The sequence below is a fragment of the Choloepus didactylus genome, chromosome 14 (assembly GCF_015220235.1).
Source record: "Choloepus didactylus isolate mChoDid1 chromosome 14, mChoDid1.pri, whole genome shotgun sequence".
Lineage (NCBI taxonomy): Eukaryota > Metazoa > Chordata > Mammalia > Pilosa > Megalonychidae > Choloepus > Choloepus didactylus.
In genome coordinates this window covers 72741867-72768162 of record NC_051320.1, presented here as the reverse complement: position 1 = coordinate 72768162, position 26296 = coordinate 72741867, and the positions used below count along the sequence as shown (strand labels likewise).

At 37.0% G+C, this 26296-nt stretch overlaps 1 protein-coding gene and 1 pseudogene across 2 annotated transcripts in view; one reads left to right on the top strand and one right to left on the bottom strand.

Moving 5' to 3' along the window:
* EIF3H (eukaryotic translation initiation factor 3 subunit H) overlaps positions 1-17505 on the top strand; it is a 115150-nt gene extending 97645 nt beyond the window's left edge. For both annotated transcript variants that reach the window (XM_037802764.1, XM_037802766.1), the window contains exons 3-8: positions 3274-3441; positions 4995-5094; positions 6302-6451; positions 13409-13529; positions 15653-15785; positions 17253-17505. In XM_037802764.1, coding sequence (XP_037658692.1) covers positions 3274-3441; positions 4995-5094; positions 6302-6451; positions 13409-13529; positions 15653-15785; positions 17253-17350 — 770 coding nt within the window. In that variant the 3' untranslated portion in view covers positions 17351-17505. The remainder of the gene's footprint in view (positions 1-3273; positions 3442-4994; positions 5095-6301; positions 6452-13408; positions 13530-15652; positions 15786-17252) is intronic.
* Positions 6-3266, bottom strand: LOC119509517 (annotated as a pseudogene).
* Positions 17506-26296: the final 8791 nt, after the last annotated feature.

Sequence of the window (26296 nt, the reverse complement as noted above, 5' to 3'; positions counted from 1 at the left end):
AATGATCACCACACTTTTGTCATCTTGATAGTCCAAGCAAACTCAACTGGAAGAGCAGAGAGTGGTAATTGGGGCAGATGAATGAAGAGGCCTTGAACTGGATCTCTGGACCACTTCAGATATCCTTCAACTCCCAGGATCCATTATCTTTGTAGACAAGATAATTATGGGAGATTGAAGGCCCAAGACTCTGTTATCTGGCCAGGACAGTAAAATGGCATAAACAACTCATCCCTTTGAGGTATACCACATGGTTGCATTCCTATCTGACTGCACCTTCCATGGTTTGGAGGCATAGAGAGCCTCCCCATTGGTGCTCAGCAACTTCCCAACAGCAAGGAGCCTTTCTTGGAAGATGGGAACAATCACTTCATTCTTAGTTGGTCCAATGTTGAGAAGATAGTTGCCTCCCAAACTTACCATCTGAACCAGTTCAGAAATGATTTCAGATTCACTAGAGATGTCAGACATGACCATGTCCCAACGGTAGCCTCAGGACATCTTGGCGCACGTCTCCAACTTATGATGTGGCGAGCTCTCTGGCTTGAATTTATCTTGACAGTTGTAATATCCTCTATGGTGATAGGAGCAGTTCTGACCCCATTGATCATTTACTATCATTCCCTCCTTGACAGGGCTGTCATTAGAGAGCCGAGAAAGAAAATTGGTAGAGTTCCAATAAGTATCAGGACAGTCCCACTGTCCATCAGACCGAATCAGGTCTGATTTGTACCTGTTAACTAGGTTGTATAGCGCTGGCATTGTTTTTGCACTGACAAAATGCTGTGTTTTTAAGCCGTTTTTCTTATCAAGCAGGTAGAGTAAATGGAACCATTGTAAGTGTGAGTGACAGAGTCCATAGCACATACTCCTCTTCTGAAGAGCTGTTCCCAGCTCATTGACCAAATCACGATGGGGCCCCAGGTCCTGAGAATTCCAGTTCCAAGACTTGGGACTCAGCCAGTTTGTGAAGCCTTCATGATGCTTTGTGGTCAGGACTATATACTTGGTCCCTGTGACATGGCAGGGTTCAGCCCAGTCTTCCTACTGGAAGAAGTCCACCGTGAACTGCGGCCAGAAGTCGGCATAGCTGAAGCTGGGTAGATAGTTGTCACTCATGAAGTGCTGGTACTCGGGCCACCCCTCACTCTTCTTGTGCCACCAGAACCACTCGCTGCCCCAGGCCGGCATCGAGAACACACCCCAGTGCACGAACATCCTGAACTTGGCCTCGTCGAACCAGCTCAGCAATGGCCAGGAGCCCAGACTTGGCCAGTCCATGGTGTAGCAGTGTTGAGGCTTTGTCTGGCGCCAAGCCCCAAACTCGGACTCAGAGTTTCTGAGCACCACTGATACCAGCAGCCTCCCCACCTCTTCTTCCCTGTCTCTTTAAAACAGCAAATTTAAACTCCATCCTCTCTTCTACTTGTGATATTGGGACTTTTCATTCTTAAGTTAAATTTAATTAAAATTCAATAGCCAAATCAGTGATTTTACTTGGATTTTAAGTCATTGGATTTTGAAGCAAAAAGAGACCTTAGAAATTATTCTGACCCAATTACTAGATTTATGTGGTTGATATGAATCTACCGTACTAACTGGCAGGATTCTCTTACATGCCAGAGATAAGAGATTAAGCATAGAGAAAATTGATATATTATGATGGATTATTGTATTAATTTTATACTGCTGTTTCCTCTTCTAAGGTTGTGGTGTTTTTAATAGTGGTTTAGAATATGGCCTAGGTTGTTTGGGTCCCCCCACCCACACCCCCCATGTCTTAATCGTAAATCTACGGAAACACAGACTTGGTATGTAGATGGATCTGGTGTATTACTATCACCATCTACCCCCACTCTCACTCCTTGCTTTGAAAACAAATAACAAAGAAATAATGCTAGCCAAACTATATATTTATCAACTTTTCCCCCTTTTGTGATGAATGAATGAGCCCATTTTCAAAAGAGTCAGGTAGGCTAGTGTACATCTTGACAGAGTAACATAGCTTCTCACTCTGTTGCAACTTTTCCATAGGCTTAAGGGGTCCTTGCAGGTAGTAATAGAACTTTATTTGGGTCTTTCCTTTTCTTCAGCTTTTCTAAATAAGAAAAGAAAAACAAAAAAATATATAATTCTTGAGTAGTTAGTGAGTTGGCTGTCATCTTTTATCGTAAGAAATATAACCTTCCTTTGTATAAACAAATTTATAATTCCTTTGCCTAGTAACAACTGTTGGAAACTAAGACTGTGTCCATTTGAGGAAGGTTCTTGTATACTTTATGACTTGGAGTCCTTTTGCCCTGTAAAAGCATAGCACTATAACCAAGGAAATTATAGACATGTACCTCTACTTTTCGCTGAAACCTGATTAAGAGTTTTGAAAATAAATGGCTAGATTATGAGTTAAGCAGGTATGTTTATTCAATATTGTCATGCATTCATTATAATAGAAATAGATTGGGTGTTATGTTAACTATAAAATCTTTCCTGTATTATAGATTTGCTAGGCATTATTGGGCCGTTACTTATTTTGGAAAAAAAAAAACTTATTGTGTTGTCTGTGCCTATTTTTCTAGTAATATGGCTCTAAGTTAATATACATTATATTCATTAATTTGGCAAAAGTAAGCCACTAAACCTTTTCTTTCCATATATGGTTATTAAAATATAACTTAATATAACTATTCTAATGAAAACACCGTGTCTGTTACTTGTTATAAAGGAGCACACAGACAAGAAAAAAATTCTTTTTTAAATTTAACATATGCAGTAGGGGGCACCAGATGAAGGCAAACATGAATTCTTATATTTTAAATCAGATACAGCCTGTATCCTGTTCGTATTTAAATACTATGGTAGTGAATTGCTTTCCATTTTTTTCTTGATGGTTTTAACTTCTCAGTTCTAAGGACTGTGTTAAATAAGAGATTGATAACTATTCTCACTTACTGCACCAAATGAAATTTCTTATAACCAAACAGTACAGTGATTACACTGACTTCTTAAACATTTACTGTTTTAGGGTTCAAAAAGAGAGTGGGAGCCACATTTAATAATCTGTTGCTTTGAACAAGGCTTAAAATTTTCAAAAACCTTTTCTGTAAAATAGTTTTTCATTAAAGATAAAAGGAAACCCTGAGTGATTTGAAGGCTTAATTTTGTTTTCTTTGTATGTGAACTGAATGACTGTTTAGATCTGGGAACCCTAATAAGTAGTTATGTTTTTAATATTAGTGGCATCGTTACATAGTTTTTCTCCCCCTCATCATCTAGTTCAATATCAGATGGAAATGATGCGGAGTCTTCGCCATGTTAACATTGATCATCTCCATGTGGGCTGGTACCAGTCCACATACTATGGCTCCTTCGTCACCCGGGCGCTCCTGGATTCTCAGTTCAGTTATCAACACGCCATTGAAGAATCTGTTGTTCTCATTTACGGTTAGTAGGCGGTTCCTTTATTATTCCTATCTTCCCTTAACGTTATTACTACTATTTTTGCTTTCTGTCTTTTTGCCTCTTAAGAGCAGCCTGGCAGGACTTCTCAAGTAAATACCAACCCTGTTTCTGCAGCAGCCTCAGCAGCAGCTAAGTCTAGACAGGGTTTCCTTCTTTCTGTTTATTTTTCTTGCTATCAGAGCCCTGATGTGTACATTTTGGAATGCTGGAGTAGCTGCTTCATTTTTATTCCTCCATTTCCCCTCCCTCATTGAAGGGGCTGGTGGAACTAGACCAGATGTCTAACAAACCCCGATTGCTAGAGTGTCTGGCTCTGTACGTGACTGACCAATCATAACACAGCTTGCCAAGTATTTTTTTTTTTTTTTTTTTTTTGTACCTTTGACAGCAGCGTACAAAACCTGGACTGTTTCTTAGCACAAAGGTTTTTTTCTTTTCGGTCTATTTAATGGTGTTTCCTCAAGCTCTCCAGACCAGATGTTCTGTGCTGTATCAGAACTGTAGGCAATTTAACAGCTTTATAGCCTTCCCCCCTCCCCAAACACTCACAGTTTGCCATATCTGGCAGACTTGCATATAGTTTCCAGCTGAGAAGTAAATGTAACGTCCTGAGTATCTGTCAGAAAAAATACTAATGAATACGATCAATCTTATGAGCTGCCCCAAAATTGTTTCAGCATGTTAACAATTGGATTACAGTAAAGAACAAGTTGTTAAAGTGTACTTATATTGGCTGGAAACATTGCATCACCAGACCTTGATGAATTTTCCACTTGTTTCATTCTATTTTGGTTTTCATTTTATCACCTATTGCTAAAAATTTCACTGTGTTAAGTTTCAGACAACATGAATGTTAACACAGGTTTTAGGCAAATATTGGCATGCCAGAGCCGTTATCATGCAGCAAGTGTTAAGCTCCCTTACTCATGGAGTGTCTGAGCAGTTAGTTTTGACAAAATTAGTTTTACTAAAACTAAAAAGACACTTTTTTGATACCACTTTGACTTTAGTGGTTTTATTTTAGCTAAGAAATTTGAACAGTGATTATTAAAATGGATACATTTTGTTTGCAGAACTATTTATTTGAAATTAGTTGGCTGAAAAATTATGCAAGTGCACGCAGTGAATTTTCCTATTTAACATTATCAGTATTTTCCTCCTAGTTATACATGATGTATTTAACGATGCATAAAACATCTGATTTATTCAGTTTTCAACAAAATTGCTGGTTCTAGTGAGGAATGGATTTGAAGATAGCTTAACTGTATTTTGAAGACTTCTAAGTTTTATTTTAGAGAAGAAGTTGATTCTTTGTATTCTAGGTAGGATAGGTAGGATCCTAAATTTTCACTTACTGCTTGCTATAGTGGTTTAGTCTGTTTCAAATTATTTTCTGGTTAGTTCTTATTTTGGTCTTTATTTTGCAAAGAGAGTATGATAAGTAACAGAAAGTGCCTAGAATGAAGCACTGGTGGTGTCTTTTGAGCACTATTAGTGATAAAATTCTTAGTAATTTCTTTCTTTTTTTCCTTGAGATCCCATAAAAACTGCCCAAGGGTCTCTTTCACTGAAGGCATACAGGTTGACTCCTAAACTGATGGAAGTTTGTAAAGAGAAGGATTTTTCTCCTGAAGCGTAAGTGTTTTGGGGACTTAGGAGTCATGTGATAAAGGATTGGGTATTTTTCTTTTAAGATTTTAGTTTGCCACATTTATTGAATCCTTGGTGGTGGCTGATAATGCTTTTCCATGTGGACTGTAGAAGTTTTCTTCATGGCCGAGTGCCACTTGATTTCTCCCTTTCCATACTTAAACTATTCTTTTATGGAATATCTCATCTGTTCTTTCCAAGGGCGAATTCAGTTTAGGGTATGAATTAATTAGCTACTGGATTTAAAGAAATAAATGGTTGAATAAAGGGAGATGGAAAAGAATGATCAGAGTAAGCTGTGTGCCAGAATGGTTGTGAGCTATATGTCTTATTTTCTGAGCCACTGTTACGTGAGGAATGGGAAAGATATAAACATTTTAAGGATTCAATAAAGGGTGTGGCTTACTAGAAATTTTGTGGGTGACAAGTATGTAGAGAATTAATGGCTAGAGCTGTTTTGTGATCCTACTTAATGGTGTTGGAATATATACATTTTAAAATTATTAATGTTCCGAACTCTTCCTTTTTCTGTTAATTATAGTAATTTTTATTTTTTATTAAATCAAAGTTAGTGGCTTTGACCTCATGTTGGACAACTCTTTGCTTTTGTTTACATTTGGCTTCTAAAGAAATTAAGGTGCAAAGAATTTTTGAAGAAAAACTAACTCATGAACTGTTTGTAGGTGCGGTAGTAACAATTAAACTATAACAAGCTGCTTTATTGCTGTGTTAGGCACCATTATATGTGGAATGTCTGTTATTAATCTCTTTAGTTCAGTAGGCTTTAAATGAAGTGTCCAAAAGCTAGAGTATTTCTCTTTTCTAGCTATGCACTTTTACAGAATGTTTTAGATGTAGATTGTATAGCATAACTTCCTATGGCATTTATCATTTAGTATCATTGAAATTTTAAAGATACCTGATTGCAAAGAATGAATACTTCCTTTTGCCAAGAATCTTATTTTCTGGACTCATAGCTCAAAACGCAGAGGATTTTCCAAGTTATTCAAATCACTCGACTAATGCTTGATTCTGTAAAATTCTAGGTTCTTTCTCCCTTTAAATAAAGGATGCTAATGAAACAAACATAAAGATCCTGGAGAGGTCCTGAAGTTAGGTAAAATGCACGAAATAGTTAATTTAACACTGACTTTTGACCACCAGACTAAAGTATTTTTAACATGCTTCACAGATTGAAAAAGGCAAATATCACCTTTGAGCACATGTTTGAAGAAGTGCCGATTGTAATTAAAAATTCACATCTGATCAACGTCCTAATGTGGGAGCTTGAGAAGAAGTCAGCTGTAGCAGATAAACATGAATTGCTCAGTCTTGCTAGCAGGTAAGTGGACCTGTCTAATGAAAAGTCTTTGTTGAACACTATTACTTTCTGCAAAAGATTCTTTTACATAGACTTTAGCTGTGAAACAAACACCCAAAAATTACTGGAGAACATTTCGAGGTAACTAAGATGTTTGTAATAAACATGTATTACTTGTCGGGCCCTGCTAAGATCCTAGGAAAAATGCCAAACTGATAAAGTGAAACACAGTGTTTGAATATTAATCACTGCTATTCTAAGAACCCTGTACTGCCTACCTTTGCTGTATCATTTGTCCTTTGATACTATAAATGCCCCTGGGGGATGATTTTTTTTATTTGGCTCAGCTTTATTTATTTGTGCACTGCCATCAAAGGCTTATGGAACTATGTCTGGATATTTAATACTGTCCAGGAGAAAAAACAGGGAAATCCTTTTTTTCTTTTGCTGATTGTATTTGTCCCTTGTTCATATGAACTCTTTGTGACTAGTAAGCTTCCAGTTGTTTGAGTTTTCAGCTAAAATTAGAATTTTCTGAATCTGACACTGGCTCTTGCTATCTTGGACAATATTGACATGATTTCCTCTAATGTGACTGCTTTTAGCTATTTAGTTGCCAAGATACTGTTTACTATGCTGGTGTAAAAAATCACTGACTGAGGTGCTCCAAAGATTTACCCTTCACGGAGTTAATGCTTATTTTGTTCCCACCTGTTATTTTGAACAAAAATATTAATGGAGTCATGTATATAGCAACTCTTAAATGCCCTTTACACTTGATGCTAGTTATTTTTTGTGGTGATAGGAGGCTAGCAACAGACCTATAGAATGAAATTAAATGGGTAGAGTAGGCAATCTCTATGGTTGTAGAATAACTGAAAGAAACAAGGTGTATTTTCTTAAGCAACCAATTTGGAGCAGAAGCTCAATTATTCACTAGATTTCTGGTTATCTCAGCTAGAAGCTTGAACAAAGGAACATATGTATAGACCTACTTCTTCCTCAGTATTAGGGAAGTAAGATAAATCAGAAGGACCAGAGAGCCCAGTGTTCTCCATGTTCTGGGATGAGTTGGACTGTGGTTGTTGTGGTTGAAATGCCACCTTCCATTGTTTGGATCCATCATGAAGACCACTCGTAGAAAGCATTTACATGGGAGGGAGATGGCGAGTGAATGGTAAATAGAATACTAAGTGATATAGCCAGGTTGCAAGGCTAGTTTAGCACCAATGACTGGTACTGTTGGATTGCGAATTTATTCATAGCAGTCCTTTATTTTGTCTGTTTTTAAAGTATTGAACTAAGAACCTTTTTCATCATGCAAGGTTACAATTTGAAGTATTAAGTATATAGTTGTATAGTAATTTTCTTGCAGTAAATTGACTACTTGAAAGCTTCTGATTATATAATCCATGTCTTCACTTGTTCCTAAGCTTCCTTTTCTGAGCTTACAAAACAAATACAGCCCTTCTGTGCTCATACATTATCAGTGAACTGGTCTGTAATGTCTGTCCAAGGAAGAATTTGTAATAGCCAAGAAAATGTTTCCAGTTTGGCATAGCAACTAAGATTTGGACAAATATTTTATTATAGTTTTTATCTTTTGCATTTTATTTTATGTTAAATAGGAAGAGAGATCCCTTGTTTTCTATGTAAAGTTATTTAAAGACTAAATTGGGATTCCTTTTGGGAGAAAAAAATGAAGCTTTTACTGCTATACTTACATTAATGAACTAATACATTTAACAAAATTGATAGTGCTATTTTAAAAAACTGAAATTTAACTTTTATACATCTCAGTTTTTAATTTCTAACACTTGTAGTGTGATGATGGTAATCAGGCCAGTTGCCATAAAATTTTTATAAGAAAACTCACCAGAAATCATTCTTAAGCAGCTCTTTAAACATTTTAATTGGTCTTGCCTTTCACAACCCATATGTGGATACCAGTTCTTTAATTTACCTGATAAATGTGTTCTACACTGTGAATAAAACATGCTACATTCCCTTTAATTTAAAAAATAAATCCTAATTTTTAATTTTAATTTTATTTGATGGACGTTCTAGTAATGGTTATTCCATAACAGCCTTTATTAATTTCTAAAAATGTGTTACATAAGCCTTCAACTGTTCACACATAAAAAACAATTCTGTTATTTCCTCTTTCAAAAAGTAAACTAAGGGTGAGCATCCTACTTTAAAGATAATAAGGACAAATTGATACTGTAGCCAGAGCAGATTTATCACTCTCTCTTTTCACATCTGTTTGTGTTATCTGTTCTTAGCTCTTTGTTTCCTTAGCAATAAAAGAAAAAGCAGTATTATTGAAACTACTAACAGTAACTCCCTGTTTCAGTATTCTAGTTGAACTGGTGCTGAAAAGATTCCCATAAATTTGCTCTTGGTATTGGATCTAATTTCTCCTGTATGTTATTTGTGCAATTATTATCTATTGTTATTTTTTTGTGCCCTTTGAGGGCTGTATTATACAGGTTTTTGAGTATTTCTGATTGGATGTGTTTCTGAAGAGTTTTATCTTAATACAAACTTGGTGGAATGTTTTAAGTCCACACATCTGTGCTTGTGGCAGTGTTTTTTCATTATAATTACATGTACTAAAGCACATTAATATTAGTACTTTACATGAAAAGAGAGTTTTGGTGGTGGTGATGGGGTGTACAGTATTGCCTTTCTCATTGTTCAAGTCAGTGTAGTCAGCGTCCAATGTACAAGATCTGGGTACAAATAATAGATCTTTCTCTGCATACAGCAGGACTCCTCCCTTTTACTTTTCTCCAGTGTCACTGCTTCCCCTACCAACCTCCCAATCACAGGATTGGTAGTGTTTTTTCTTCTCTCTGAATTCCTGTTGCCCACATAAATGACTTATTTAACAACTAATCATGTAGTTCATTTAGACATTTCTTGTATGTATGCAGATCTTTAGGCTTCATTTCTTTCACTGGTGAAAATAAAGGATGGGTGTCTCCCCGGAGACCAGTCCCACTCCCGCTTCTCCTACCTTCTCAGGCTCTGACTCTCTTCCTTTTTACCCAGATTCACCAATAGGATATTTTGCCACATTTGTGCCTGTTCTCTCTCTACATACGTAAACATGCACTTTTTTTTCCTGAACCATTTGAAATTAACATGCCGACATGACACTTAATCCCTAAATACTTCAGCATGTGTCTTCTAATTATAAGGGCATTTAAATTTAAGTCTCCCTCTTTTTTTTTTTTTTTAATTTTACTCTTTTTAGTTAGAGAAGTTGTAAGATTGCAGAAAAATCATGTATAAAAATACAGTGTTCCCATAAACTGTACCCCGCCATCTTAATCCTTTGTATTCGTGTGGTATCTTTGTTACAATTGATGAAAGAATATTATAATTGTACTATTAGTTGTAGGCCATAGTTTACATTAGGGTGTATTTTTTTTCCTCGATACACCACCTCGTTAACAACTTGCATTAGGGTGATATCTTCGCTATAATTCATGAAAGAACATTTTTATAATTGTAATATTAACTATAGTCCGTCATTTACAATAGGGTTCACTTTGTTGTACAGTCCCATGTTTTATCTTTTAATTTTTATTCTAGTAACATACATACAACCTAATGTTTCCCCTTTTAACCAAAATCACGCATAATTCAGTATTGTCAGTTACACTCACAGTGTTGTGCTACTGTCACCACCCTCCATTTCCAAAACTTTACAGTCAACCCAAACAGAAATTCTGTGCAAATTAAGCATTATCTCCGCATTCCCTGTCCCCAACTCCACCCTTGGTAACCTTTATTTTAACTCTATGAGTTTGCATATTCTAATGGTTTCATATCAGTGAGATCAAACACTATTTCTACTTCTGTGTCTGGCTTATTTTACTCAACATGATGTTTTCAAGGTTCATGCATGTCATCGCATGAACCAGAACATCACTCCTTTTTAATGCTGAATAATATTCCATCGTATGCATATACCACCTTTTGTTACCCATTCCTCGGTTGATGAACACTTGGGTTTCTTCCATCTTTTGATAATTGTGAATAATGCTGCTACGAACATTGGTGTAGCATCAACTTTTTTTTTGGTTGGTTTACATGTTTTTCTTGTTTTAGCTATTTATTGAAGTCCAATATACATACTAAAAAAGCACAAACTGAGCCCATCTGTAACCAGCAGCCAGTCCAGGAATTAATCAGACATGGCCTCTCGTCTCCCCAGGGTAATTACTATCCTGACTTCTAACAACACAGACACATTTCTTCTTTTCTGAACAATATTAAATGGAATCAGAGAGTATGTATTCCTTTGTGTCTGATTTATTTTGCTTAATCTTATACTTTTAAAGTCCATTCATATTGTTGCATCTAACCATAGCTTATCCCTTCTTGCTGCTGTGTAGTGTTGATATACCCTTCTATTGTGGGTGGACATTGGTTAGTTTCCAGTTTGGACCTAGAATAAATAAAGCTGCTGTGAACATTCTAAGAAAAGTTATAAATACAACTCTTTGGCCACATGCTGTTATGCATCTCTTTTCACCTGCTGCATTTTCTCCTGCATTTTATAGTCATACTTCTTGGTAGAATTTTCTGCATGTCACTGTCTATTTCCTTATTTCCTACTGATCCTCTACATTTTTGAGTCACAGAGGACTTCTTTATGTCAATGGATGCCATAGATTCTTCAGCATTTAGTACTGTTGATAATAACCCCTTCTTTCTGAAACTATTTCTTTGGAATCTGAAACTACAACTCATTTAGGTTAACTTCTTCTGAGTAACAATACTCCTGTTTTTTTTTTCCCCTCATTCTCCACAGTGAGTTTTCATCTCTTGCTCATCATCACAGCCTGTCTTCCCCACATACATTCCTGGGATCATTTCATCTTGGCTTTTGCTACCCTAGGCCGGACTCTCATTACTTCTCTTTTGATTAATTTTGCAGTCCTTGGCTTCCTGCTTTTAACCTTTTTGTCTTTCATTCTAGTGATCTTACTAAATGCTAATTGATGATCATATTACTCCTTTGCTTCAAATCCTTGGCTAGTTCCCCATTGTCCTTAGAATAGAATCCAAACTCATAATCCTAGCATCCAAGAGTTTTTGTGCTGTGACCATTGTCTGCCTCTTAAGTTTCATAGCTCTCTCTTCCCCAACCTTGCCCTTCTCCTGGGCTCTTCGGGTACTGAATTATTTGTAGTTCTTTAAATGCATCACACTTTTCATGCCAGCATCTCTGAACTTGCTGCTTATACCCTGTGTCTGAGTAGTCCTCTGTACCTTCCTTGTCTGGCTACCTCCAACTCTTCAAAACGCAAAATTCTTCCATCATATAATCTGGGAAGGTCTCATCTGATACTACCAAAATATCCTCTGTGCTTCTATTAAACATCTATTTTAACAGTTACCACCATTGTATCATATTTATCTCTTTGCATTCCTTTCACTAGAATATGTTGAGTGCAATAATCATTACGTGGGTTAATTCTTAATATATAACAGAGTGACTGACAAAGTAAGTATTACTCAATAATGTGTATGGAAAAAATGAATGGGAGGCACAGTATTGTTAAATTTTAATCCTGAAGTTATTTGGAAAGTATGTTACAACATAAACTTCACCATTTTAACCATTTTAAAGTGTACAATTCAGTGGTTTTTAATATATTCACAATGTTGTACAACCATCACAATTATCTAATTCTAGAACAGTTTCATCATCCCATAATGAAATTCCATACCTATTAAGCAGTCACTCTCCTTTCACCCAATCCCTAGAAGCCACTAATCTGCTTTCCATTTCTGTGGATTTGTCTATTCTGGATATTTCATATAAATGGACTCAAAAGATGGCCTTCTGTGTCTGGCTTCTTTCACTTAGCAAAATGTATTCAAGGTTCAGCCATGTTGTAGCATGTATTAATACTTTGTTGCTTTTTATGGCTGAATAGTATTTCATTGTACGATGTGCCATGCTTTCTGAAATAGGTGTCTTTCCACCTCCTATATCCCAATCAACTGTAAGCTCAATAAAGGTAGAGATCATGTATATTTCATTCTCTACCATCTCCTTGATTCCTAACACTGAAGCTGGCATGTCATAGGTGTTTAGTAAATATCTGTTTGAAATAAAGGAATGAGTAACTACTATTTGCCAGCTAGTTATCTTTAGGGCTTGTAGAGTTACAGTAGTTGTTCAGGCTTTACTAGAAGATAGATGTAGGCAAGAATCATGGATATGGGAGTACCAAACATCAGCATCACTTCATAAAAAGATTTTGGTAAGTGAGCTGCAATAGAAATCTCTGGAGAGAAAAACAAGTATGAGAGATGTACTGCAGATTCTAGGAAGGTCAAGAGGAAAAGGAACCCTCTTCTGCAAGTTTTGCAGCATAAATGCTATTGTTGCTCCCTTAGAAGCTGCTAAATAGGAGAGAAATAATTGGACAGACGTCTTAGTCTGTTTGCATGGCTCTTCCTTTCTCATGAGTACTGATTTAAATGCTCTTAAGCCAAAATTGTGTGTGTGTGTGTGTGTGTGTGCGCGTGCATGCGTGCATGTATGTCGTGAGGGTTGAGGGGATTGATGTTAAGGCAAATGGATGGGTTCAGGAGAACTGAGCTTGAGTTAAACTTGGTTGTTAAGAAAATGTGCATTATAGATATATCACTTGGTCTGTTTAACAGCTCCTGCTCTAACGTGTCTGCTCTCACAATAAGAAACTGAGCTATTTCAGATCCCCTGTGGTACAGTTGTGGGTTTGATTTGGGAAGTTTAACAACAGGCTGACTTGGATTCTTTCCTCTACCCTTGCTTTTATGGGTATATGTGCTCTCTTCTTGTATCAAAAGGTAGATGAGTTTTTTGTTTTGTTTTGTTTTGTTTTATCTCAGAACTGTTTATTTAGTGCAGTGGCAAAGCCATAACTTTAATGTTTGACATGTCACCATATTTACTTTACATTGCAGCAATCACTTGGGAAAGAATCTGCAGTTGCTCATGGACAGAGTGGATGAAATGAGCCAGGATATAGTTAAATATAACACATACATGAGGAACACTAGTAAACAGCAGCAGCAGAAACATCAGGTTGGTATTATGGAAAAATTCAACAAACATGATAGAATTAATTTCTAATATGATGCCTCAGGAGTCATCCTCAAAAACAATCTAAATTATCTTTGGTAAAGCATTGACCATAATTTTATGTCATATTTAGAAAGATTATTCTTTATATAATAAGTTCCTAATATATTAATTTACAAGTTGTACTTAAAAATACCCATCTTAAAGAGGGCTGGTATATTAAGCTCAGATTGTAATACCAAGGTTATGCAAATAAGAGATACATTTATTGAGAAAAGCAGAAGCAGAGAGATTCCAGAGTGTCACAGCTCATTTCTTCACTAACTGTAATTGGTTTGGTAGTGGCTCATTGCAGCATAGTTAGCAATCTTCAATTCATTTAAAAAAATGAGCAATTGTGATTAAGAGCAAGCAATTTTGATAGGAAATAATAGACCAACTGCTGTGAACTAGATATTATAATACAGATAAAAACCCTAGAATTACCTGAATATTCTCCTACACGCATATATATATATATATATGTATATGTATATATGTCTGTATATATATATATATACATATATATATATATATACACACACACACATATATATATATATATAATGCTATGACCATTTAACCTTTTCTTTATTAGTATTGCCTAAGGCCATATGATTTTCACAGTTCCTGGAATATTGTTTTTGGACTATATTGCTCTAAAATGTTCTTAGCATTTGATTCATGGATAAGTTGATTCCAGAATATTTATCTGTGAAGGTAGTGCTTGTATATGACAACTCTGTTTGCTAAAGTGTACTTTAGACTGGATGTTGTTAACTATGGAATTCTAAGCACAACTAAGTGGTTCAAAGAATATTGCATTAAAAAAAATTTTTTTAATATCAGAATTCATGTGTTTAGAGAATTTGAAATACTTTGTTTCTACCACAATTAGAATTGAAAAAAAACTTACAAATATAGTATGTTTTTTAACTGAGGGGAAGGTGGTTCCAAATCTCTGAAAAACTGGGGAAAAGAAAAAACAAAAACAAATCAAAAAATCACCCCAGCTTGATTCCATTTCCCTGCCGGTGCATCATGTAGGTAAAGAACTCTCCTGGGGTTTCAAATTGATTATCTGTCTGCTAGGAAACAGTTGATTCTGGAAACCAATCTTTCAGGTATTTTTTTTGAATTCTAATATGTTGTAAAATTTTGCATTTGACCTTTTTTCATACCAGCACCATTCATAACCCCTTTAGATTTATCTCATTCCTGCTCTCATACTCCATAAATGACTACAGGAATCTGTAGTCATTTATGGAGAATTTCCTTGATTTTTGTAGGAATCCAAGGACTTTAAATGTTTGCTAGCCCACCTTGGTTTTTCTTTACCTGACTTTTTAAAGGCTGTTTGTGTATTATTTCCTCTGCTGTTGCAAACAGTCTATAACTATTGGGTCTTGAATGAAATTGATCTGTAAGTTTATACTTTATATCTATATTTGCATCTATGTCTATCTATCTATGTCCCCCACCTCCCCACTTCTCTTCAGGAAATCATAGGAATCCAGACTTTGAAATATTTGAAGTATCATCTGAGCTACAGTTCATTATCAGTGATAGAGCTAAGGCACAGAGCAGATGATTATTTGTTGTTAAGAGTGATAATAATAGTGAGTGCAACTAGTATCATCATCAGTATTATTGTTATTTTAGGTTAGTAGGGATAAAACTGAAGGAGTCCCCCGGTGTGTTAGTTTATCACTTAGTTGTTTAAGTTAGAATGAATTGTGCATACAATATGTTGTCATTTACCCCATTGTACTAACTGGTGTAGTCACTCCCTTTTACTGATCACAAGCTTCTTGACCTTTTAAGCTCTGTGTTATTTACTTAATTAGTTTTGTTTTTGCGAATTATTGAAGATTCTTAGAGTTCAGAGTGATACTTGAGTTTACAACAGAGGAATATTCTTATACTGTTGCCATGTTTAACTACTTAGAAGTAAGAGTTACCAAGAATACCATTTATAAAACTGAGATTTGAATGCACAGCAGTGGGGTTTTGCTGTTGCATTACACAGGAGGTCCTTTTTCCTGCTCAGGTAGAAAACAATAAATCCTTTTCTCTCTCAATTTTAGTATCAGCAGCGACGCCAGCAGGAGAACATGCAGCGCCAGAGTCGAGGAGAGCCCCCACTCCCTGAGGAGGACCTGTCCAAGCTCTTCAAACCACCCCAGCCCCCTGCCAGGATGGATTCACTGCTCATTGCAGGTATTGTTAGCAGTGCAAGCAAGACATGGCCAGTGTTCTTTTAGGAGGTAGAAGACAATGGAAAATTTACAAACATAAAAATACACCGTAAAAGCTAGTATATTTTTAATGGTCAAATGATGAGTCTGAATCTAGCACCTATAATTGAAATTGAAGAATTTATAAGTCAGTGTTATTTTTAAGGTTTTTTTCAGTGCTTCATTCTGTGTATATCCAAACATTTTTGAGGTGATATTATAAACTTGCTAAAATGGAAAGGTTTTATTTGAGTCATCTTTCTTGGAAACCAAGAAAAATGTTTACAATCTCATAATGGAAAAGATCATTTACCTCAAGCCCCTTAACTTTTCATCTTCTAGCCTAGCACCAAGCCCACGGCTTTACAATAGGTGTTTGAATCTAATTTAGTTGAATTATCTGACCTGAACAAAAGTAGTTTTCTGTTACTTTGTCTTATATTGCAGCAACATGAGTATAATTCTGAATCAACTTTCTTGGGGGATACTTAACATTAAATGTTACCTTTAAGTAATGGAGACCTTGTGTCCTATCTTGGGGCTTGGATTTGAATATATAATATTTATACTCTTTTTTTTTTTTTTTTTTTTTTAAGCTACAACTTTACTTCTGTATAATTGCTATGAAAACACTATTTTATTCAATCAGCCAGTTGTCCTCGAGAGATGTATTAGAGAAAATCCTCTCAAGGAAAAGCCGATCTTCCACAATTTCTCAATTTTGTTGATGTATTTTTAGTGTGGGGAGAAAATCCAAATTCCTTAAGACTTTCTGGTGCATGTATGAATTAAATTTGGGAACTGAGGCCTAATTGCCTACTTACAGTCCAGTTCAAACAGAATTGTATTTCCTAAACTTTCAAGAAATGTGTAACTTTTGCATCAGATTAGATTATCTGTTTTAAGACTTAAGGAGTGATGAGTTGTTTCAAGTGAACTCTCTGTTCCTGCTCTGGACTGGGAAGGGAGCTCCAGAAGCACTCTGGAAGAACCCTTAACATTTCCAAAGCGCAGACTGAAAAGTATTATACTTGTTCAAGTCTGGTTAAGGTGGGTGGTTGGTTTGCAGTTCTTTTTTTTTTTTAATATATCCTTTCTGCTTGACTAAGGGGAGCCTGTAATATTTTCTCAGTTTCTGGTCAGATCTACATGGTACATTTTGATAGCTACCTAGTATGTATTTACTACTGATAACCTTCTCTAAAAGGTTTTGTGGGTTTTCTTCATTCTCCAGGTAATCAAGAGGAAGATAATTTATTTTCAAAAGAACTTATATTCTTTATTATCCCTTATGGAAAATAGAATTGATTCTCACGTACTCTTGATTAAAACAAAGCAAAATGCTGGTGGTTCTGTATTATGCTGATTTCTTGTTTGACTAGTGTTGATTGTTCATTTTAGAATTTGTGGAACATAATGACGCTCTCTTCTCCCTTTCCCAAATGCACAGGCCAGATTAACACTTACTGCCAGAACATTAAGGAGTTTACTGCCCAAAACCTAGGCAAACTCTTCATGGCCCAGGCTCTTCAAGAATACAACAACTAAAAGAAGGAAGTTTCCAGAGAAGGAGTTAACATGGACTCTTGAGATCACATTGGAGCAACTCTGAAAAGCACAGAAGATTCTTTTAATGTCATGGCCACCTTTGGCTATAAAGTTGTCTTTCTAGCCAAAAATAAAATAAAATAAGATAAAATTTGTTTTAGTAGTCTTGACTGCTTATTCGTTTGGTTTTAGACGTATTTTACCTAGCTACTTATTTTTGTTTTACCTATACTTATTTATTTCGTAAAGATTAAACAAGGCTTGACCAGAAGCTTCACCAGGCTCAGACGTACAGGCTCCACGTTTATGCCCTCTGGAGTGCCATGTTCCAACCGCATAGTCTAGTGCTGTTTATGCTTATTTCCAACCTGGAAGCCCTAGCACCTACTGTCAGTTTTTGTAGTCATTGCTCCCAATTGGGCACCCTGCCCCTGCAAGCCCAGGCTTCATGTGCTTTCCCTGTCCCATGCCTGGAATGGCTTGGTCTGCCTTCCCATAGGTCTACCTTTCCAGTTCTGCAGATGATGATTATCCAGTCCCAGGCTCGCAGGCACTAGGCACAGGAATTTAAAAAAAAACAAACAAAAACATCATTTCTTTCGGGGACCATATTTCAGATGAAAATGCATTTCATTCTGTATATACCGTTTTATTTTCACTTAGGAATTCATGTTTTGTCTTTCCATACCATGACATATCATTCTGTTAACAGTGAGTGTTAGGAGTGGAAGGAGAGAGTGGAAGAACAATAGTACTTTAGGAAAAAATGTTTTCTTTATTTTGTATTTGAAAGATTATCAAAAATCCTGCTGTTTGTTTAACACCAAAATCAGTGAGGCTGGTGGGAGTGTACCTTTGAGACTCTTATGTGGTGATTTTTATCTTGAAAACGTAATGCCTAGGAGGATTATTTATTATGAAAAAGGGCAGTGGATAAAGGATATAGAAAGTTGAGAAATCCTTTTTTCTACACATAGGTTTGAAGGTACCACTGGAGTTCTGGGGTCAGGCAGCTGGATTGAAAATCGGTTAGTGTGTTTGTAGGTAAGTTACTTAATCTCCCCGTGCCACAGTTTCCTCTTCCAGATGAGATGAGAAATGGAGACAAGAGTATTCTCTTACAGTGTGCTTGTGAGTATTAAGGAAGTTAATTGGGGTAGAGCACGTAGAAAAGTGGTTGGTGACAGTGGGCACTCATTGCATGGTAGTTAGGATGAGGGAGTGGTATATTCTAGGCAATCTATTTAGGATAATCATTTGTTAGCAGGTTAGCTTTTAAAGAATATCCTAGAATCCAAGTCCTTGCTCATGTATGTAATTATTTTCCTAGGATAAAGTCCTTAAAGTGGACATGTTGGCCAAAGGGTATACAAAAATTTAAGGCTTTTTACCTTATTGCCAGATTGCCTTCAAGAAAGATTATGCTGATTTGTATTCCCACTTATGGTGATTCTGTATTTAAGTCAAAAATATTTGAGTGTGTATGTGCTAGGCAGAGGGGATTTATTGATAAACAAAACTGGTCATGATCCTTGCCCCTGTGGAATTTATACTCTATTGGCTCATTTCCCTGCACTGTAATCATATTAGTTGCCTAGATTTGGAATTTTATTGTCGAGTTAAACAAAGCACCCTTGATGGTATCACGAGCAAAATAAAAGGAAAGAAAATCAGTTCAAACGTGATTTGATTGTTATTTCCTGAAAGTGTAAGGTTAATTTAACAGAATCAAAGCAATTCTATTTTCTAAAGGTGTCTTTCTTAAATTCTATATGATCACTCAGATGCCCGTATTTCTCAGAAATGTATGAGTACACACTTAGTGGAAGATTTCAGTAGTTTTTAAAGACTTAGGAATTACTATAGTGGGAAAAATTGTTTAGGAAAACATGTCAATGGAAATTGAATCTCCACAGTATGTAGTGTTAGGGAATAACTTCTGTTCAGCATTTGATTTGAGTGCTATATTCTGACATTTTTCAGGAACAAATACATGTGGTTCATCTTCTATAAATATTTGCAGTTTTTCAAGTTGAAATGAGGAAAGCTCATAAACTGAGTACCAGTTCTAATAAATCATTCACTTACCAAGAACATAAAAGACAGAAAAAGCTAGCATGTTAATCTAATGGAAAAATAAATGTTAAGAACCAAGACAGTAAAGCATTTTTTCACAATTAACCCCATAATCATTGATAGTCCTTTTATGAAGCTGTAAAAACACAGCATTATTCTTAATCTTAAATGAAATACCTGGGAGGATGAACCTTTATCTTTTATAAAGTATAAATTATAAGAATTTCTTTTCTATTTATGGAAGCTTAGAAATTGCGATGTGGTTGTCTAATGTTAACTTAATTAATGGACCTTGGTGTGATTTCCAAGCATCTATTTTAATTTCTGTCTTCTAAAGTGTTACTGGATTGTTCACATTATGTTTTTGTAACATCATCTATAAAACCTATGTCAGCTTCAGTCTTAAGCCATGCTGGCATTGAACTCTGGTTTGGGGGTATGAGAATGTTAAGAAAGAATTTTTGAGTTATAAGCTCCATTTTTAGAGTAAAAGTATCTTTCATTCAGATTAAATACGTAATACACCACTGATGTTTTTTTCTTTCTTTCTTTTCCCAGTGGGCATCTTTTGCTTTGACAGTTCTCTACTTTTTCTTTTCTTCTTCTTCTTCTTTTTTTTTTTTTTTTAATTTAAAGAGTATCAAGCAGCTACTGTGTGCCAAGTACTGGAAGTTACAAAGACAGCACAGATTGTGTCCCTGAGCTTAATAATTGGTTAGCAAAGGCCCCTCTGAGCAGGGGGCAAGGGTGCTTAAAGGGATAATATTAAACTGGGGTCACTCCAAATGGCTGTAGAGCTTAGTTTTTAGCCGATGATTCAAATGCCCATCTTTGGAAAGTATGAAGTTAAAAGTGCATAGGAGAGTGCTTTGATCCATCTGAAGAGAGGATCTCTCCTTCACTTGGAATATATGGAAGGGGTGACGGTGGTTAGTAGGCATGTAAGGAAGGGAAGTATGAAAAACTAGGTCTACTAAGTTAAGGCTGACAAAGGCGAGGAAATAGCAGTGGATGGTTTGTGAATCCTACATAGGAGCCTGTTCTGGTTTGTTAATGCTGCCGTTTTGCAAAATACCAGAAAAGGATTGGCTTTTATAAAGGGTGTTTATTTGGTTACAAAGTTATAGTCTTAAGGCCATAAAGTGTCCAAGGTAAGGCATCAACCATTGGATACCTTCACTGGAGAAAGACTGTTGGCATCTGGAAAACCTCTGTTAGCCGGGAAGGCACGTGGCTGGCGTCTACTTGCTCCTAGGTTGCGTTTCAAAATGGTGTTCTAAAAAGTGTCAGCTTTCAATGGCCATCTTCAAAATGTCTTTGTAAGCTGCAGCTCCCTATTCCTTCTGTTTGTCAGCTGTTTTATATGGCTCCAGTGATTTAATTAAGACATACCCTAATGGGTGGAGTAATACCTCCATGGAAATTATCCAATCAAAGGTCTTGCCCACGGTTGATTGAGTCACATCTCCATAGAAACAATCAATAGGTTCCAACCTAATCAACACTAATATGTTTGCCCCCACAAGATTGCATTAAAGATCATAGCTATTTCTGGAGGACATAATATATCCAAACGGGCACAGAGCCAGAACTTGCTTAATTGGTGATGACTCCCAAATTGGATTCTGAAACTCTGGATGGATGTAAGAACAGCAGTTGGTTCGGACTCCAAATTACTTGAGAAAGGGGGTAGGAGGATAGGGAGCCAGAGCTACAGGAAAATTACGATTTGCTGGAACAAACTTGTTTAAGAAGAAACTGCTTTGAGCTGAGCTTTCTTTGTATAGAGATGCACACTCCCTCTTCTATATCTTAAACCTGTTTGGCTCCACAGCTTCTGGCAGAACCCAGAATGACTGTGCTAAAGTAAAGCCTCAAAGTGATTGTAGGGATATAGTCTAGGAAAATGGGTTGTTTCCAAGGACCCCCTCCAGCTTGAGTTTGGGCAATTCTGTAGGAGTTTGAACTATCCCAGACATTTCTTCCTCCAAGTACTCGCATCCTTTTCCTTCTCAGAGGCTGATAAGCTCTCGTATCAATTGCCATGTGGTCAGTTTATTAGAGTCACAATTTGATGCCATGGGATTTTATGAAGTCAATTGCATTTTTTTTTAATAACTACAATTTAAGCAGTCTATTTTCAAACTTTTCATTGAATCAGTGGCAATCGTTTTACCAAAGATTGACTACAGCCTCAGGGTATTACTAACTTAAGTATTTCTTGGCAGCATCGTGAGTTGAGATGGGTTGCTGAATCCATGCTTCCTCCAAAAGTTGCTATAAGTCTTTTAAAATAGATTATTGATACATGTTTGGTTTATTTCCATGTATGCTCCCCATAAAAATCAAGTATAAGAAATTCTAATTGTGCTCATGTATTGTAAAGAAAACTAAATATAATTTTATGCTCTTTTAATCCAAAAATCACTATTTTTATATTTGTGCAAAAGTAAAGGATGTGGAGGACTTCTCCACCAGTCCCTTAACAACGCAGGGCAGCCTGTTTCCAGGGGTCCTTATTTAAAGTTGTGTTGATTGCAGTAGGAAAATATTCTTACTGCTTCTGGCATGTGTATCAACCTTAAGACATAAACTCAGGTGTCACTTCCATTTCCTTCAGTAATATTTTTTTCATTGACCCTTCTCCAGGGCACAGCCATTTCTGGCATCTTCCGTCTTCCTTTGTGGACATGGAGGCAAAGGATTTGTTTAACTTTCAGCAGTGTTTACTGCTTCTGACAGTAAATGGTCCTTTCCTTTTCTTGGGCCTGTAGTCTCTTGCCAGTGTCTTCCTTTGTGTGTATTGGAAATAGTTCTGATTTTGTCAAATCTCCTGGGTAATCTTTCTCCACCTTTGTTTGTCTTGTCATTTGGCTTTACTTGCTTAACTCATTCCTAGATTCAATCTGCCTATGATTCTTTAGTTTTGATACTTGCCCTTTTCTCATTTTGAAGTTTTTAAATTGCATTTCATTTTTTCAAATAGTCACAAAGATTTTAATTTCCCTCCTGATCTAATCATGCATCTCTGAATATCATAATTCTCCAGTCAGGCAAGTGTCCCATAACCTCATCTCTCAGATTGCAATGGTGAGGGTCTATTTATCTCTTTGATGTGTGCAGCTCCCATTATTGCTAATGAAAGGTCTTCATGTGTATTAAGGGGAAACTAGGCCTTTAATGAGACACAGAGAGGAATTGCAGCTGATGGTTTCCACTTCTTGCCCACTGTACTAAAACGGAAATGTACACTCTGGAGGCAATGGGCCAAAGAAATACAAAGTGCGTGCGCTGCCTCCATAAAATATCTCATTTGGTCTTAATGGTTGAGAAATATTGTTTTGGTTTGTATTTTTTCTGGTATTCCATACCTGTTGAACGGCACCCTTATCATGGGGGCAAAAGACCCCAGGTACTTAGAGAATAACGTGGATAGACTAATTACTTTATATTTAAAACAGCTTTTAAGAGCAATCTCCAACAGTATTTTACAATTCACAAGTACTTGCTCATATGTTTTTTCATTTGGAATGGGAAAGGAGTTACAAATGCATTATGAAGCAAGTAGACTCGGTACTGAGAATTCTAAGGGAATGAGACAAATATAATCCCTGCTCAGGGATGATGAAACCAAACCTCAAAGGTGCTGTGATTAAACAAAAGATAATACACCCTAGGTAGTAGGACCAGGACTGAAACTTAGGTATTGTGTCCCATTGGGACCACTGATCTCTTACCAGTAGTACATGGCACAACCTCTCTTCTCAACATGAGTAGGAAAATAGTTCAGTTTCAAGATCTCTTCCTATTCATGTGATACCTTCACTTTCGTAGTGAACCATTCTCTCCCCTGCCCCACCAACTTCTGGGAACTGTTCTACCCCTTAATTCACCCTACCTCCTAAACTCTGAAAACCCCAGAGATGAGCTTCCGGCATCCACGTTTGTAATTGAACCAGGATGGATACCTGACCCAATCTGATAAACAGGCAATGAGATTAAGGGATTCCAGTGTCCATCTGGGCTTATTTCTTGAATACAGGATATCTAACCTCTTGTTAGCCAGGGTGGAGTAGCAGAGAGCAGAGCAAAGGGGAACAAACGGACAGGAGAAAAGATGAAAGCATACTTCCCGGGTTCCTAAAACTTGGATTTTCTGTTTCCAGTTCCTTTTTGAGGACTGTTTATATTCTTGACCTTGGGTCTTACAAAAACATATTTGAGTCCTCTTAATAATACTGCTTCTCTCTTTTTTTTTCCTGGCAACTTTGAGTTGGTTTCTGTTGCTTCTAACCTCAAAGGACCTAACCTGACTCATGCATATGCCTAGGTTATTTGCTATGCAGGCCTCAACAGATTTGAGAAGTTGCAGCTTTAACAGCCAATAGGAGATATGTGAGAATAAAAGTTATTTTGCAGATAAGTTCATTGAATTTTAGAGCAAGAGAGGACCTAGCCTGACCTTTCTGCCACCTCTGATACCCCCATTCACAGGTATGTAAACAGGCAGATAGAGCTTTAAATATTGTTCCAAAATAGCCCAGATATTTCCTAGATCATTCACCCTTTACTTTTGCACTATTCTGTGTTTCAACATTTCTTAAAGAGCTTCAATGTTGCTCCTTATATAACTGAACCTTTCTGTTTCTGAGAGGCTCTCTGATGGACTGTGGACTTGAGGTGTGTTCTGTGCAACATCGGAGTGTGGAAGTCGCACACTCTCTGAAGAAGGAAAAAGGAGTTGGGGGCTAATTAAAAACCTCCTGCGTCTCTGTCACTTTGTTCCAACTGGGAAGTGGATGGAAGAGGTGGGCTTTGAAAAGTTGCTTTGCTGGGGATTGGTGGTGTAAACAGGTGGAGGGGATTCTAAATTTGGTCTGAGACAAAAGCATTTCAAGCAAACAAAATTAAACTAGAATCTTCTGACAGTGAAGTATTTCTTTAGAGATGCAGATGTCAGTTTTATTAAAGTATAAGTCAGCATTAGAAAAAGAATACTTGAGGGTGTGTGTGTGTGTTTGTGCACACACGTGCATGTGCTCAAGTGCACGTACACATTTGAAGAGTTACTCCTGACAGGAAAATTTTGGAAAACTGTAACTCACCTTTGCCTCAGACTTGCGGTGATTTTGCAGTGGTAATGTGGTCTGTTACTTCCCAACCCCCAAACTTGTGAAAGAAAGGAAACTGGAGTAATGTGTTAGAAACAAAGACATTTGCATTTGTGACGTTCATGTCATTCTGTTCATGCTTCTGTGAATTCACAAATATTCAGAAATTCAGAAAATCATCTGGGGCAAGGGAGGAAGAAAGAGAAGGTGTTGATTTTGCATTTTGATGAAGCCCTGATGTGGCAAATCTCAGATGACAGTCTTCCAAGATCTACTTCCATCTTGTATCTATAGAGTGTAGTATGTTTGGGGTGCTTTCCTGAGAAGCGACTAGAGGCTAGAATGCAAATCCTGAATATATTCAGTGTTAGTAATGAACCATTGCTCTCAAGTTAAAGCACACTTGGACAAAATATTATCTTCTCCTGATGCTCCCATGTACTGGGCTCTTGCCTCTCGTTAGCTGTAGGAAGAAAATCCAACCAGCCAACCAATAGGAGTGGTATTTTTCCTTAAAAAGAATTGCATGTTGCTTACCCTGTCAGTTCAGCACTTCTGAGTCTCTTGAAATCTTTAGCTCTAACTTGGCAAGTAGGTTTCAGCTTTGTAAATGGAGCATCACTGTGAAACAAAAGTAGAATGACAAACTTAACACCTTCAAAATGGCGATCATCATGAGTTTTCTTCTGTGCTATATTAATGTTAAAGCATCCTCTGGCATTCATTCAGCAAACATATGCAAGCACTGTGCTCAATGCTAGCAATGAAAAGGTAGAAACTCTTGACCCTCAAGGAGCAATGTTTCTCCATGTGTGTTCCCTAGACCAACATCATCTGTGAAATGCAAATTCTCAGGTCTCCGCCCATACTTACTGAAGCAGGAGCTCTGAGGGTGGAGCTTAATCACCTGTTTTAGCCAACCAGGTGAATCGGATGATTCCTGAAGTTTGCACTAATACCATGGTTCCCCAGCCTACTGTTCTGTATATCACTGTTGCCTGGGGAGATATTAAAAATTCAGGTCTGCACACTCCACTTTGTCTAGTTTATGGATGGATGAGTAGAAAAATAGGGGAAGGAAACAAACAGACAAAGGTACCCAGTGTTCTTTTTTACTTCAATTGCTCTTTTTCACTCTAATTATTGTTATTTTTGTGTGTGTGCTAATGAAGGTGTCAGGGATTGATTTGGGTGATGAATGTACCACTGTGTAATGGTACTGTAAACAATCGAAGGTACGATTTGATTTGTGTGACTGCGTGGTATGTGAATATATCTCAATAAAATGAAGATTTAAAAAAAAAAAAAATTCAGGTCTGAAATGAGGCCTGGGAATCAAACAATCAACCCCCCCCCTTTCAGATTTCCAGGTGATTTGGGGAAGACATAAATTCAGTAAGTCATTATAGAGTAGTCATCTCTATCTGAGTATTAAGAGTGGTGTGAGAACAAGTATCACAGCACTGTGCGGAACAGCACTGAATCTTGAAAGGGTAGTGTTTACTTGTCAGGCCATGGGGAAGGAAGTGGATTCCAGACAGATCAAAAGGAACCAAGGCCTGGAGACTGGCTTGGCCAGAGCAAGTGAGGAGGAGGAGGAGGAGAGAAAAGGAAAAAGTCTGGAAGGTCTGCAGCACTTTGAATGCCTTGTTGAGGAGCCTGTGCTCTGAGGGTCACTGGCATTTCTGACCAGGTGCACAGGGAGCCGGAGGCAATAGCAGGGCTTAGTGTACTTGACTTTGCTGATGGCAGCAGCCAT